The sequence below is a fragment of the Euprymna scolopes genome, chromosome 37 (assembly GCF_053919585.1).
Source record: "Euprymna scolopes isolate OS-2025 chromosome 37, ASM5391958v1, whole genome shotgun sequence".
Classification (NCBI taxonomy): Eukaryota; Metazoa; Mollusca; class Cephalopoda; order Sepiida; family Sepiolidae; genus Euprymna; species Euprymna scolopes.
Window position 1 is genome coordinate 71,921,460 of NC_136518.1, and position 15,468 is coordinate 71,936,927.

The window sequence follows — 15,468 nt, forward strand, 5'->3', positions numbered from 1 at the left end:
TATGTACTTTTCTGCAAGGATGGGTCGCTTTTTTCGCCGATATTTTCGAAAGTCATCCCTTCTTTTCGATTGACTAGCCTTAATTTAAACCTTTGCCACTTCCGATTTGGATGCAACGGCAAAGAAGTCACTTTTTTTTTCACATTCTTTTCCTCCTTCATAGTATGGCCTGCCTGTCTTCTACCACGTTTTTTTTTTTGTTTTTTTTTTGCTCAACACACACCTCCAAACATCCAGACAATGCCGGGCACTCAGGCTAGTTATATCAAAATTGTCAAAAATGCTGGATCATCAAATAACTTTTGTTTATCAGAATTTTATGAAAATTTTTATGATTTTATGAAAATTTTTATGATTTTATGAAAAATTTTATGATTTTATGAAAAATTTTTATGATTTTATGAAAAATTTTTATGATTTTATGAAAAATTTTTATGATTTTATGAAAAATTTTTATGATTTTATGAAAAGTTTTTATGATTTTATGAAAAGTTTTATGATTTTATGAAAATTTTTATGATTTTATGAAAATTTTTATGATTTTATGAAATTTTTTTTTTAATTTTTTGAAGTTTAAAAAAATTTTTTTTTAATGTTTTCCACATTTTAAATACTTTTATAAATTAAAAAAAAATTTCTTAGTATTTCATTTTCTTATGTTTTGTATATTTTTTTTAGCCTTTATTGCTTTTATTCCCATCATATCACTCCCTTCACCTATAAAAAATAATTTTTTTCCAATTCTAATCTCAAAATTTTTTCCATTTCTAATCTGAATGGTTTTAAAGTCCGTATTGTCTTTTTAACTTCACATTTATGTAATGCCGGCTTTTTCTCCTCTTCTGATGAGAAGCATTTAGCTTCGAAATGCCATCACCTAAAGAGGTTTCTTCCTTATTCTTCTTTCTGTAACTCTTATTGACTTGATAATGTAATAAAGTTCCTATGTAACTTTATGCTTTATCTTCTTAACTTATTATACTGCTTGCTCCTCTTAATTGGGTAGAGCTTTTTTTGGCAGTTTTGCACTTACGCCCAGTAAGTCGAAAGTAAGTTTGACAACTCTAGAAGGATTGCATCAGTATTTTATACTGTCAAATCATGATATTATGATTATTACAGTTTTAAAATATTTAAATATTTTTAAATATTAAATATTTTTTTAAATATTTTATTTATTTTAAGTTTTACACTTTCTTTTATTACGCATGGCAAATTTTCACGGTTTTAAAAAAATATTTTAAAATTTAATTTGAGGGTCACATCAGTCTTTTACACCGTCAAATCACGATATTATGAATTATTAAAGTTTTAAAATATTTTTTAAGACTCTTTCTAAAAATTGTTTCGTTTTTCTGTTAAATAAATAGTTATGAATATATAAAAATTGATATTCGTTCGTTTACTTTATTTAATCAAGTGTTTACGTCAAATCCATTTAATATAATTTTCTGAACAAAATAACACAATTTGGCAGTGTAAAATACTCATAGGAGCCTTTTAGAATTGTCGAACTTTGCCGGGCGTAAGTGCAAAACTGCCCTTTTTTTTTATCTAGATAGGTTTACCTTACCATTGAAATTTTATTTTTCGGCTTAATTTTATTAGGGTTGAACCTTCCGTGCCTATCTTGATATGCTCAATAAGGAGTTTATACTTCTTTGCCCTAAGAATATACCTCTAATGACGCCTATCTATATAGATTTAACCAATCATTAAATAAAGTTATCGTAAATGTTAGGTGAAAAGCATACCAGTAGGATGCAAAATGTAAATCTCTCAATAATCAATACCCCCTTCTATCTCCAATAATAACCACCCCGACAATATTGATTCTCTCAACCTAGGCCTTCCCATTAATTCCTACCAGCAAATGAAAAACGAGGACAGGCTAGCAGCATCTCACTACAGCTTAAAGTACATTAACTTCCCTAACTGTAATGCCCCCCCCTGATGAATTTGAAAGCACCTTTATTAATCTAAGAAAATTAAATTCAAGACAAGAAAAAAATATATTAACACTGCTGTAAATAAAATTAATAATTTCACAAAAAAAGTAAACACCTCACCTAATATATGTTTGTACAACCGGATTATCATGCATAGCAATTCCTTATACACAAGGAACTTAACAAATCCTATAAAATACCACCCCAAACTCGATCGACCACATTAATAATGAGGCAAAATCTTTACTTAAATCTGTGAACTCACTTAATCATACTAAAATTTTAACTCCAGCCACCCCTAGATTTTCCCTAAAAGACCATAAATAAACTTTTCTGTAAACCAATCCATTAGACTAATATGTGCATCGAAATCTGACTTAAGAAAAATCAGCAACAAAATTTCTGGATAGAATTATTCCTAATTTGGAAAAAAAAAAATTCATTTTCCTGTAATGAGCATGTATGGAAGCACTCAAAAATTGTACGCCAATGCCTAATTTAAGTCTACCTACATCAAAAATGAATTCGCTCAAAGGCTCTAAAAAAGCCAATAACAGTCATTCGGCGAGTAACTGCCAAGGTTGCTCTGATAACGTGTTGTGTTGAGTCATTGCATTTGGGATTGTGTCGAATCATCGGAGGTGTCTAGGTTCGCATTGACGGTGTTGTTTAGGATCGTGTCAAATCGTTGGAGGTGTTTGGGTTTGAATCAACAGAGTTGTTCGCGATTGTCATGCCAAATCGTCAGAGGTGTTCAGGTTCAAATCACCAGAGTTGTTCAGGATCATGTCATGTTGAGTCAATGGAAGTGTTCGGATTTGAATCGACGGAGGTGTTCAGGATTGTGTCGCGTTGAATCATTTGAGGTTTTTAGGATCATATTATGTCGTGTCGAATTGTTGGAGGTGTTTGGGTTCAAATCAACGGAGTTGTTCGGGATTGTGTCATGTTGAATCGTCAGAGGTGTTTGGGTTTGCATCAACAGTGTGTTTCGGATCATGTTGTATTGAATCAACAGAGGTGTTTGGGTTCAAATTGATAGAGTTGTTCAGAATTGTGTCAGGTTACATGGACAAAATTGTTTAGGACTGTCCCCTCTTTCTCGTGAAGCAACATCCCACTCTGTAAATGTAATTGCTTTTCTAACCCTAACCCTTAATCATAAATTCTGTTTAAGCTCTATCACATTTGATATTGATAACTATTACAAATCTATTTCCCCTAGCCTCCTTACCAAGACCCTAATTTTAGCCAAAAATAATTCAGACTTAACTGACTTGAAATTCTACTTGCCTGAAAATTTCTTCTCACATTTGACAAACTTTAGACCAGAAAAGATACCTCAGACAAAAAATAACTTATGGTTCAATCCTCCTTATAACAATAATATTTAAAACAATATCAACGCTCTGATCCCCATCTAGCAACAATTGTGATGGATGGCTCTCGTCTGGGTGAGGCCCCGTGTTTTGACAAGCTTCTGGGTTTGACCTTTACTCCTGATCTGAAATGGAACACGTACATCAAGTCTGTTGCCATGGTCGCTGGAAAGATGATGGGATCCTTCTACCGCTTCAGAAGATATCTCACTACTGATGCAATTCTCTATCTATATAAAAGCCAAGTACGTCCAAGGATGGAATACTGTTGCCATATCTGGGCAGGAGCTGCTAAAAACAGCCTATCCTGCCTTGACAGAGTACAAAATAGACCGTGGCTTAGTGGGGGATGCCCTTTTCTCTACCCTGCAACCTCTCTCCCACAGAAGAGACGTTGCAAGCCTATCCTTGTTTTATCGTTATTTCCATGGCAGGTGGTCATCTGAACTCCAATCTCTGGTCCCCCCTCGCCAATCTTTCACGAAAAACACCCGTCTAGCTGAATCCACTGTTAAAAATTTCCCCCACTCTATATCTGTGCCTAAATCAAAACGCGGATTCCATGAACAAAGCTTCTTTCTTAGAACTGCACGCCTGTGGAACTCTGTTCCGTCTGCCTGCTTCCCACCGGACTACAACTTGGATGTCTTCAAGTCCAATGTTAATAAATTCCTAATGAACCGCCCCCTTAAGTAAACACTTCATCAAATCTCCACACTAACGTAATATACTTGCAATAACCCTTATCCCTGAGTGGCTTCCGGGCCTTGATAAGTGGTGATCACCGTGTAAAAAAAAAAAAAAAAATATCCCTAAAGAATTTTAAATTTTAGAAAATTATTTTAAACACCCCCATAAATATAATTCTATCCTGAATAAAACTACAGCAAAATCTTTCTCCACTAGGTCTAATTTAGTTCAAAATATCATTAATTCAAATAATAGAAAAATTAAAGATGTGTAATCTGATAATTTATTCTATACCAACTCTCCTAAATGCAATTGCCAAATCTCCTGCAAATACCCCTCGATAATGATTGCATACATCTACATCCTAAAAACATCTGCATCCTGAAAACATCTGCATCCTACACCCCTGGCTTAAAAAGTTGTCAACTCTGCCTCTCAGAGTCAGCTCCAATAAAAGTTTATTCTAAAAAAAAAAAAAATAAAAATATGACTTTTCATTCTGAAATAGAATGATTACTTTTTAATGGTGTTGTTTAATTGGTATATAGCGGTTGCAACTTGAAAAATTATGAAGCAAGTTAGGTTTATGGATTTTTATGGTATTGCATAGGTTTTCAGGTTTATAATTACCAATTATTTGGAGGGGAGTTATCATTATCATTTACAGCATTATTGGTTTTAATAATCTTGTTTGTGGCTTTAGTTGACTAGAGAAGTATTTGTAAAGTTTAATTTTACCTTGAAAGAAGTCTTACCTGTCTGAGAATGAACGAGACCACATCAGTCGATTCCCAGAAACTGGAATGGAACAGTTGTGGAAGGGCATTCGTTGGAAAGGAGTGCAGAACCTCTGGGCAGTAAAGGACATAGTCCAGGCGTTTGTTGCCCCACCACCGATTGGTTACTGGAAAAAAAAAAAAAGGAAAAAAAGAAGCATTCAAGCAACAATAATTCACACAAAAACTAATTTAAAAAGCAATTAGTTTGATAAAAAAATCTTTCTTAACTCATTTAGGCAAGTAATTTTTTTATGATTTCCAGGGATCTGCCCCACCACATATATATAAATGAAATTCATTTATACAAACATTGAAGGCTACATATGTGCATACATGTTTCTGTAATCACCCGCATTGGTGGATTACGTCTTCAGGCCAAGAATTATCGTTGAGAACACTTTCTCGACGATAATTCTTGGCCTGAAGACGTAATCCCCCAACGCGGGTGATTACAGAAACATGTATGCACATATGTAGCCATCAATGTTTGTATAAATAAATTTCATATACCTGCTCTGTTTACTCATTGAGCACTCTTTGGTAGACACATGTTTCATTGGATGTACTTCTAGGAATCTAAACACTACTGGCTAAATATATATATACTTAGTTATATTTTTGGAAAAAAGGATTCCAGCAGAGTGCTCTATTATAAGGAAAAAATTCTGCAAATAAGAGCGTATTATTTATATTTTTATTTTCAGAAAGTTTACATGAGATAAGTTATCAGTACCGTCGGTTTCAAACCTGATATTAAGGGACTGTTTTTGATACCCATATCAAGTTCTCTTCAGCCGATACTCATCTGTTTTATAACCGGAATTGAAAACATGCACAGACATTAAAGATTTTGGGAAAATATCGTTTGGTTGGTGAATTCATGACCCAGGAAAAAGCTGTTTAAATGTGCCGAGTGAATGCTTAAAATGTTGTACACACAGAAGGAGAACAATCCTTATAAACTAGGAAAGTAAAAAAGACAAAGCATGAGTTCCAAAAACATTGTTAATTTTAATATTATTATTATTTTATATTTTTATTTTTATTTTTTATATATATCTTATTTTTAAATTATTATATCGAATAAACTTTTCTGTAAACCAATCCATTAGACTATCATGCATAGCAATCCCTTATACACAAGGAACTTAACAAATCCTATAAAATACCACCCCAAACTCGATCGACCACATTAATAATGAGGCAAAATCTTTACTTAAATCTGTGAACTCACTTAATCATACTAAAATTTTAACTCCAGCCACCCCTAGATTTTCCCTAAAAGACCATAAATAAACTTTTCTGTAAACCAATCCATTAGACTAATATGCGCATCGAAATCTGACTTAAGAAAAATCAGCAACAAAATTTCTGGATAGAATTATTCCTAATTTGGAAAAAAAAAAATTCATTTTCCTGTAATGAGCATGTATGGAAGCACTCAAAAATTGTACGCCAAACCTAGCCTAGGTTTCTTTAGGCTAGCTAAGCATCCTCCCCCCCAAAAAAAAACAAAGACTACATTTAAATTTTAAACATAAATTTTAATTGATTTAAAAATTTTAATTTAACTTTAAATTTACATTTGGAGTTAATAGTAAATTAAATTTAATTTGGATTTTAAATTTAATAAATTTGTCCTATCTGATATATAGGTTTTTAGAGTAAAATCTTGGTGCTAATGCGGAGAGTGGTCCGCGCTATTTTTTAAATCGTATTTCCATGTTTAATTAAAGTTTTATATGTTTTTTTATTCAATTGTAAGGTTAAAGTACAGAATAGGTACAAAACACCCTCCCCTCCCCATGTTAAGAAAGGCTTTTTAAATAATAATGTTATTATTTCAGCACGGCTCACTCTCTGCATGAGTACCAAAATCTCAAATATAATTAAAATTTATATATGATAGGTTTCTTCAGGCTATTTAAATGAAATTTACACTTGACCCATATTAAATAAGATATTAAATAAGGTGGATGAAGGAAAATATAAGCATGTATTATATAGTATACAAACTTAAATAATAATAATTATCAATTCGAATTAGCCTTCAAGCCTTTACAAAGTTAGCTCCCTTAGACTAGTAAGAAATTGTGTTAAGATAAGAATAATTCCGTCTAAGACTTGAAAAAAATTTTTAAATGAATAGTTTTAAAATTAATAGTTAAAAAAAAACGCATATTTTTCATAGGTGACGCGATAAATAATTCAAACATATTAGAATAGATTATAACAGAAAAATTTTTTAGTATATACAATTTCTCATTTTTTTATATCCTCTTTTTTTGTTTTCTTTAGCGTCCAAAATATCAAACGGACAGTTTTTTAAATTTTATTATTTGAATTTTAATCTTGTTTAAAAAAAAATAAACGATATTTGCACTAGATCTTATAATGGATGTGTATGTTTGCAATTCCAGTTCTAAAACATATCAAACTCTTTTCAGCCGATACTCATCTGTTTTATAACCAGAATTACAACTGTTATATAACCATAATCTGTTTTATAACCAGAATACACATACATTACAAAAATATAATTTCGAAGAATATAATTAAAATTTATATATGATAGGTTTCTTCAGGCTATTTAAATGAAATTAACACTTGACCAATTTAAATAAGGCGGATGAAGGAAAATATAAGCATGTGTTGTATAGTACATATAGAAGAACAATAAACTTAAATAATAATAATTATCCATTTGAATTAGCCTATTTGCTAAACGTAAAAATACACTTATTGATTTTAGTTTCACTAGTATTTTAAAATCAATAAATATTTATCATGTTATCATTTTCACCAGCAATGGAAGGTTTTGCTTTAAACAAAATCAAGTAAAAAACAAAAAACAATTAAAAGAAATTTTTCGATTCCGATACCGATTCGGATATCCTCAAATGTTCCGATTTTTCCGATTCCTGATTAATCGTCCCAACACTAATATAAACAACCAAAATATATTTAAACCAAAAACATTGAAATAAGTGGATGTTGTGCAGAGATGGTATCATAAAATTTGAAAAACGTATTTCATGTCAAAGGAATTACTTCAGATAAGAATCTAAGCGAACGCTTCTACAACCGATCATTCAGTTAATGAAGGAGAAATCCTTCTAGACTGAAGCAATATTTTATTTTTGTCCCAATCCAGAGTGTTTCTTTTTGAGGAACTGAATATTGCCGCATTTGTGTAGTATAATGGGATTTCAAGTAAATGCATTTCAAGTAAAAACACTATAACATACTTAAGTGTCATGTCGAAATTAGTAACAATTCCAAAAATTATGAAAACTGATGGACTAGAAAAATAATTACAAGTAAAAATAAAATCATCAAATTTATAAAATGTTATCATATTTGTTAATGTTTAAGAGTTCTTAATATCCAGGGGAGGTAACCACAGACCATGATTTTGACAAAATAATTTTAGTCCATCATTTCAAAATAGAAAATGGTGGACTGCTAATATCTACTTTTTTTTCTTTTTTTGTAAAAGACAATTCTTACAGATATTCTATTTTATAATTCTTATAATTTTTTACTAATTTCAACATAAGTATTTAATAGTTTGTTTTTTTTTTTTTTTACCTAAAATACATTTATTTGAAAGGTGCTAATTCAGATTGGCACTGACAGTGATAAACAAAAATGAAAAAAAAAAAAAAAAAGCTTTCATATTGTACCTACTTGTCACTGAAGGAAGTTTGTATATTCCAAAAATCACAAAAATTAATCAAGTAGTTTTTTTTTGTTTTTTACAAAAACAAATTTGCCATATTTTAACCGATAAGTAACAGACGAGGCGATATTTCGCTAGAGAAAATAAGGGGAGGTAATCAGTGGTTATTTAGACAGTTTTCATGTGCATTAAGGCTGTCTGCCTATGTCCACCGTTTCATTGATTTAATTTTTTTCACTCTCATCGCAATAGAGTAAAATTTGATTTTCTTTAATAAAATTTTTTTTTTTTTTTTTAAATACTTGATCAAATTACATGATTTTTAGAATTTTTCATCTTTGTCCCAAAACTAGTACATACATCGTACAGGCATTTCTGTATTTTCTTTAATTTTAAATGCCGCCGTAAGTGGCAATCTGAATAAGCACCATTTGAAGTCCAATTATACTGCACAAGAACAGATTTTTCCTTCATTAAAAAACTGACCTTATGTCTAACTCTGCCCTCGTGGGGAGGCAAGTAAATAGGACCACCATGTCATGCCGACAACCGTTTTATGACTTGGAACACCTAAAAACCTGAATCTTTAATTACTGAAATCTTGGCGTTTATGGAGTTCGAGACGATTATCTAAGGGAGATAACTAACTAGCATTGATGCTAGTTATCTCCCTTACATCATCGTTTTGAATTCCATAAGAGTTGAATTCTTATTTCTCGCGATATCCGTTCTCGCATAACTTGACACTCTTAATAAAATCGTGTGTTTAATCATTAGGCATTGCCAAACGAATGTGAAAAAAAATAAACACGATTCCGTGACGTCAGATTTGTGTTAACTATACGAACTATGGAAAAGCAGAAGCAACTTAATGATTTTTTTAAATCTTTTTTTAATCTTCTTCAAACTGCAATTAATAGTTAATCTTTGTTATAATTTTGTTAGGTTGTAAGAGTTACATAGTTTAATGATTAATAATATTATAAACATTTGTATATTAAATATGAAATACGGTTTTATGAGTGTTTATTTTGGGTAACTGCCGGCTTCCATATTTTGTTCGGTAAAAAGAGACAAACAAAATAGGGGGGACTACAAAATGTTTAATATTTGTGCAATAATATATTTTCAAATCCGTTTTAATCTGCCGATAAAATAGCTGACATGTTTATATTAAAACTTAATATTTTAAAAAAAATTTAAACATAATTAATTAAAAATCTATGTTGTAACGGAACATTTTGAAATAATGAAATTTTAATCGTTTTAATCTTTTAAAAATTAATTAATCTTTAGGCAGTTTCTTTTTCTTGGAAATTCAACTGATTATAGTATATATTAATTCGAAAAAACGCTATTTAAAAAAAAAAAACATAATATCAAATTTATGTTATTTTTTTAATTGCAACTTCAAGGTAAGCTTTTGTTCAATACATGTATTTAATTTTTTAAAAAATAAATATATTTTACTTATTTGAACTCTTATGTTTCATAATAAATAGAAATTTCGATAGATTTAAATATATTTTGTTCAACTTTCGAAAAAAATAAATATGGGGAGGGGGACATGAACTAAAAAAAATATTTCCCCTCGTATATTTTACGGAAACTGCATTTTATATATAATTTCATTCTAAAATGGATAAGTACTGAAAATTTCACGAAAATCTGACCACTAGTTGATTTTTGGTAGATTTATTAAACACGGGTATGTTTTCATGTTCCAAATGCTTACTACACGGGAACGTTATTTTAAAGCGTCAATTATGTAAACACGATTTTTGTCTCATAATTTCATTATTTTCATACGATGAAAAAAAATTTTTTTTAATTATTACTAGTTTATTTTGCCCTTCTTTTAAATGGTACAAAAGTTATATTGATAATATTAATTTATAATAAAGTTACATCGTTTTACATGGGGGGGGGTAATTCTATGGTGACTTTTGGAGGTGCCTATTAATCATTGAGTTCTTTGACCTGCACCACAGAAATCAACACACACATTCTCTTCAATGTTTTTTGTTATTGTTTTTAATATTTGTTGATTTTTGTTTGTTTATTATGAAAAAAATATGAATTTCTTACATTTAATTTTATTAATAAATACTTAATATAAGAACTCCCTTTTTTCTTTTTTCAAATAAAAAATCTGCAAATAAAAGTGTTACATGATAAAAGGGCTGTCCCCTTTTTCATGTAAGCAAAAAAAAATAGGGAATTAGTTAAATGTAAATATGAAATAGGATAGTCAAGGATTTGAACTTGCGAAGCTAGATTTGGAATTCAAAATTCCAATCATAAGTTAAAATAAATACAGAATGTTATTGAAATAAAGAATGTGGAATTGCAATTGTTTAGCTTACATATCTATCTATCTATCTATCTATATATATATATATATATATATATATATATATATCAATATTTATAGAAACACTCCCGTTCATACAGAACTGTCTCTCTCTCTTTATATATACCTGTTTATGTCTCCAATATGCTATCTCTTACAACATGAACATCTTAAGACATATGAACACTCCTAAGACTGTCTCTATCACTCTAAGACTCTAATCTCTCACTAAGACTCTCACAAATATGAACAAACAACAAATAACATCAGTCCTCTTCTAATAAGAATTACATAACATATACGAATATGTGGGGCCGTATTTAATACCTTCTAATAATAACACCCAGTATATAACAAAAGTTATGTTTTGTTTGTATTGTTTTCGTTACTCAAACAATTATTCGCATCTTGGGTTTTATTGAAACCTACGACCTTCCTTGAGTATTAAAGCCATATTTCCTTTTCTTTACTAAGTAGATTACGATCGGAACGTTGTGCAAATAGTACTGTTGAGGTGGTGCAAATTAGGAATAATGAATTGAATTGAGAAGGAGACGAACTATGTGTTAAATTGAATTAAACAAACTAGGATTTATTTCGTGAAGAAACAAGTGAAAGAAAAGGGTACAACACGTGTTCATGTCCGCGTTCGTCTCTCGCTGTTTACTGGTGAGAAGGAGAAAGTCTATTGTAGTATAGAGAGAGAGAAAAAAAGAAAGTCAATCCAGTTTAGTATGTGTCTCTCGCTGTTAGCTGGTGAGGAGGAAAGTCTATTGTAGTATAGAGAGAGAATGAGAAAAAGTCAATCCAGGCCATGGAGAGAGAAAGTATATAAAGTGTACATACTGTCTGTCAGCTCGTGCCCCATACATAGTAGCAGGGGACGTGACGTGCACCGGCGCAATGGAGGCGGCTGGTTAGCCGAATCTCTCAGCTCGAGAGCTGGTCCAAAAAAGGGGCTGGAAACAGCTTGTCTCTTGCTTTTATAATTGTTTCCGGTGGTCTTTTGCGCATGTGTGGATTTCCTTTGAAAGGGGAAGTGACATTGTCCATCTGTGTGTACATGTGCGTACGTTAGCATGTGCGTGTATGGACATGTGCATGTATGTTTGTGTGCGTGTATGTATATGACAAGTAATATAGCTTGAGATGTGAATGCGTGTTTTTGTGTGAGACTAGGAAAGGCTCCCACAGTGCCCAAGACAATAATAATTGTCCGATTAATCAAAACAATACAAAAATTCACATCTCATCTCAAAGATTCAGAATTGCATTCTAAATGTTTTGTTTATATTCAAACCGAATTTTTTTTTTTTTTTTTTTTAATCGGTATCAAGACAAAAATAAATATGGCCTTTTGATCATTTCCAATTTTGGGGTGATTTAATATTTCTGTTTCATATTGAAGCGTTTGGGTGTTTGCGCATTATAATTGGCTATCTAAAAATTCCAAAAATGAAAAATGATTGAAAAGAAAATTTTCTTGAACTAGATTTTACAAAAAAAAAAAAGAAAAGAAAAAGAAAAAAGACATTTTTAATCTCAATCCATCATTTTGTTAATTTTAAAAAAATAGCAAAAGTAAAAACAAGGGAGATTCAGAATTAGTCGCAATAATCTAAACTGTTAAAACTGCAGTGTTCGATAAATTTTATTTTTTGGCGCTTTTACAATCGTCGTATAAGGGAGATAACTATTTTACTAATAGAATTAATTGAATTTTGGGGGTTTTGTTTTACAATCCAGAAATTCAAAAAAGTGTTTGAAAAAAAAAAAAAAAAAAAAAAAAAAATGAAATACATAAATAAATTTTATCAAAAGCAAGTTACTCTTCTACCTACATGAAAAAAGTTTTTAATGGTTTTTCTCACTTTAAAACGTTTAATCGGTTCAAAGACATAGTATACCGAGTTTTGTAAGAACAAGAAAAGTGGCTGCAAGTTGGCTCCTAAAATTCAAAGTTTTGAAAATGAGTTAGAACTAAAAAATACTGTGAAAATCCCACCCAATATATGTTACCGTATTGGGTGGGTTTCTAATATTATTTTGTATAATTTTTTAGTTTTAACTCATTTTCAAAACTTTGAATTTTAGGAGCCGATTCGCTGCCATTTTTCTTGTTCTCACGTAACTCGAGACACTATGTTTTTCGAACCGATTAAATGTTTTAAAGTGAGTAAGTTTTCCAGTTAGGTAGAAGAGTAACTTATCTTGCCTTTGATAACATTTATTTGTTATGTATTTGAATTTTTTACCACTTTTTCAGATCTCTGTGTATTGTAAAACAAACAATTTTTCTCACAATAATTTAAGATGCTAAAACATTTAATATTACAAAATAACAATAAAAAAGAAAGAAAAAATGATGCTAATTAAAAAGGAACTGTTATTTTTTTTACTACTTTTTCTATTAAGAAAGCATAACTTCGAGAAAATGTAAGGATATATATATATATATATATATATATATATACAAGTTTTTCTTATAATTAATCAGAAGTGGCTTTTCCAGGGCAATTTTTGTCATGTACATGATTTTTGTAATTACTCGGGTGTTTTATTTAATAAAGATTACAATAATGTCGCATTTTACATATTTTATTTAATAGCATCCTAAATTGTTTTGTTTAATAGTGTCCCAAATTGTTTTGTTTAATAGTGTCCCAAATTGTTTTGTTTAATAGTGTCCCAAATTGTTTTGTTTAATAGTGTCCCAAATTGTTTTGTTTAATAGTGCCCCAAATTGTTTTGTTTAATAGTGTCCCAAATTGTTTTGTTTAATAGTGTCCCAAATTGTTTTGTTTAATAGCGTCCCAAATTGTCGAATAAAAAACTGAATGGATCTGTTTGTACAGGTTTCCAATGTCCAATTTTCAAGGACTTTTCAAAATTTTCCAAGGCCTTCTCCAGACAAAATTCAAGTTTTCAAAACAAAATTTGGTGTTTTGCTTTACAATCCACAGCGATTCGAAAAAGTGGTAAAAAAATCAAATACATATCAAATAAATGTTACCATGGCCAATAAAAATTACTTTGCAACTTACCTGCATCATTTTCTGGTGTTTTTAAATAATTTTAAATGCTTTTAATTTAATTTTAACGGTTTTTAATTTCCAACCAAGATTGCTGCTGTCTTGTTCTTGGTGGGTGGGTGGGGGGGGGCCTAATTTTAAAACACATCATTGGAGGAGGGGGAGATTCAACATTGAAGAGTTCCGTCCAAGGAAAGTATTTTTTTAGGGGGAGGGGTGATTTTATTTATGGCGGCCGCCACTACTCCTTCCATTATTGTGTCCCCACCCCCTCAAAAATTAAATCATAAATGAAAACAAAAATAGACAGAGATTTGAATCTTTATAACAAAATTACCCAAAGCAGTTTTGTCACAAAGGGGCGTAACACAATATTACGATGCAACTTCAGACCAATGTATTCCGATTTTATTTTCAACTAGCGAGGGTACCCGACGTTGCCCGGGTGTTTTTGGGTGTGTGTGTGGTCGGGCGGGGTGGGGGCTGTTAATGAAAACCTAAGAATAAGCAAAGTAAAAAAAACAGAAAAACGAACGTTGAAAAAATCTGAAAAACATGTGAAAAATGGCTTAAATAGCCCTGCTTCAATATTAAAATTTAAAAAAAATCAACAAAAAAAAAAGACCTCTCACACCACGATTCGAACCCAAAACATTTAGATAATGAGGCTGCGCTCTAAGTAACTGAGCTAAGACGACGTTGCTGAAATCGTGTCGCTTTTTCAAATATTTAAAGTAAATCAGGTTATGACGTCATATGATGCATGCGTAGAAGCGAAGTCGTCATGAGAGGACGGTTTTTGCTGCTCAACACAAGATGTAATTACGTATTAGTGTTTTACTCCAAATGAATTTCTCTGATATGAAATTGTAATGCAATAAGCATCAGTTTCAAACAAACTTAATTTTTTTTTTTTTTTATAGAGTTATGTCCCTTTTAGTAAACAGAAAATGTAGCAGGAATTGTGTTTGTGGTTTGAAACAAAGGAAAATTAGAAATTACTTTCCTCATTGTGAGAAGACATGGCACTGATGATTAAGGTCAGGAGAAGATAACTTGGCTCAAGTCAGGGGGATGCAGGGGGGGTTCTAGGAGTACCCAAGTACTTGCCCCTTTTATTCTTGTTTTAAAAGTGCCCTTTTCAAAGCAATGTATTATAGGTCTGTGCCCCACCGAGAGAGTGTTTATAACTATATATTTGCGATTTTTTTTTTTATCACTTCACCATTTGCCCTGAAAAAGCACTCTGCGTTGGCTCAAGTTACTTGAAATTCAAATATATTTTTGATGTGCTTTTTTTTTTTTTATTTCCTAGATATTATAACTAATTGGAATATTTATTTCAGATATAAAATATGAGTTTATGTTTCTGAATTTTTGAGATGAGGATTAATAATTTGAATTATTCTAATTACTGTTCTCATCTAAGTGTTTTTCTTTCACACAATGTTTTGGGCAATGTAATCGCTAACCTTTTTCAGGTATCTCTTCTCAAACGCTGCAATCTTTTATGTCAGGAATCTGCACAGAAAACTTCAAACGGATCCCTTTATTTAATCCACAAAGGTAGCATGCTCTCATTCCGTCAGCCATGACTGAATAGA

The 15,468-nt window shown here is 30.9% G+C and overlaps 1 protein-coding gene across 7 annotated transcripts in view; it reads right to left on the bottom strand.

The window, feature by feature from the left end:
* Positions 1-15,468, bottom strand: part of LOC145261225 (protein retinal degeneration B-like) — a 633,753-nt gene that overhangs the window by 26,331 nt on the left and 591,954 nt on the right. For all 7 annotated transcript variants that reach the window (XM_080119583.1, XM_080119584.1, XM_080119585.1 and 4 more), the window contains one exon: positions 4,774-4,922. In XM_080119583.1, coding sequence (XP_079975709.1) covers positions 4,774-4,922 — 149 coding nt within the window. The remainder of the gene's footprint in view (positions 1-4,773; positions 4,923-15,468) is intronic.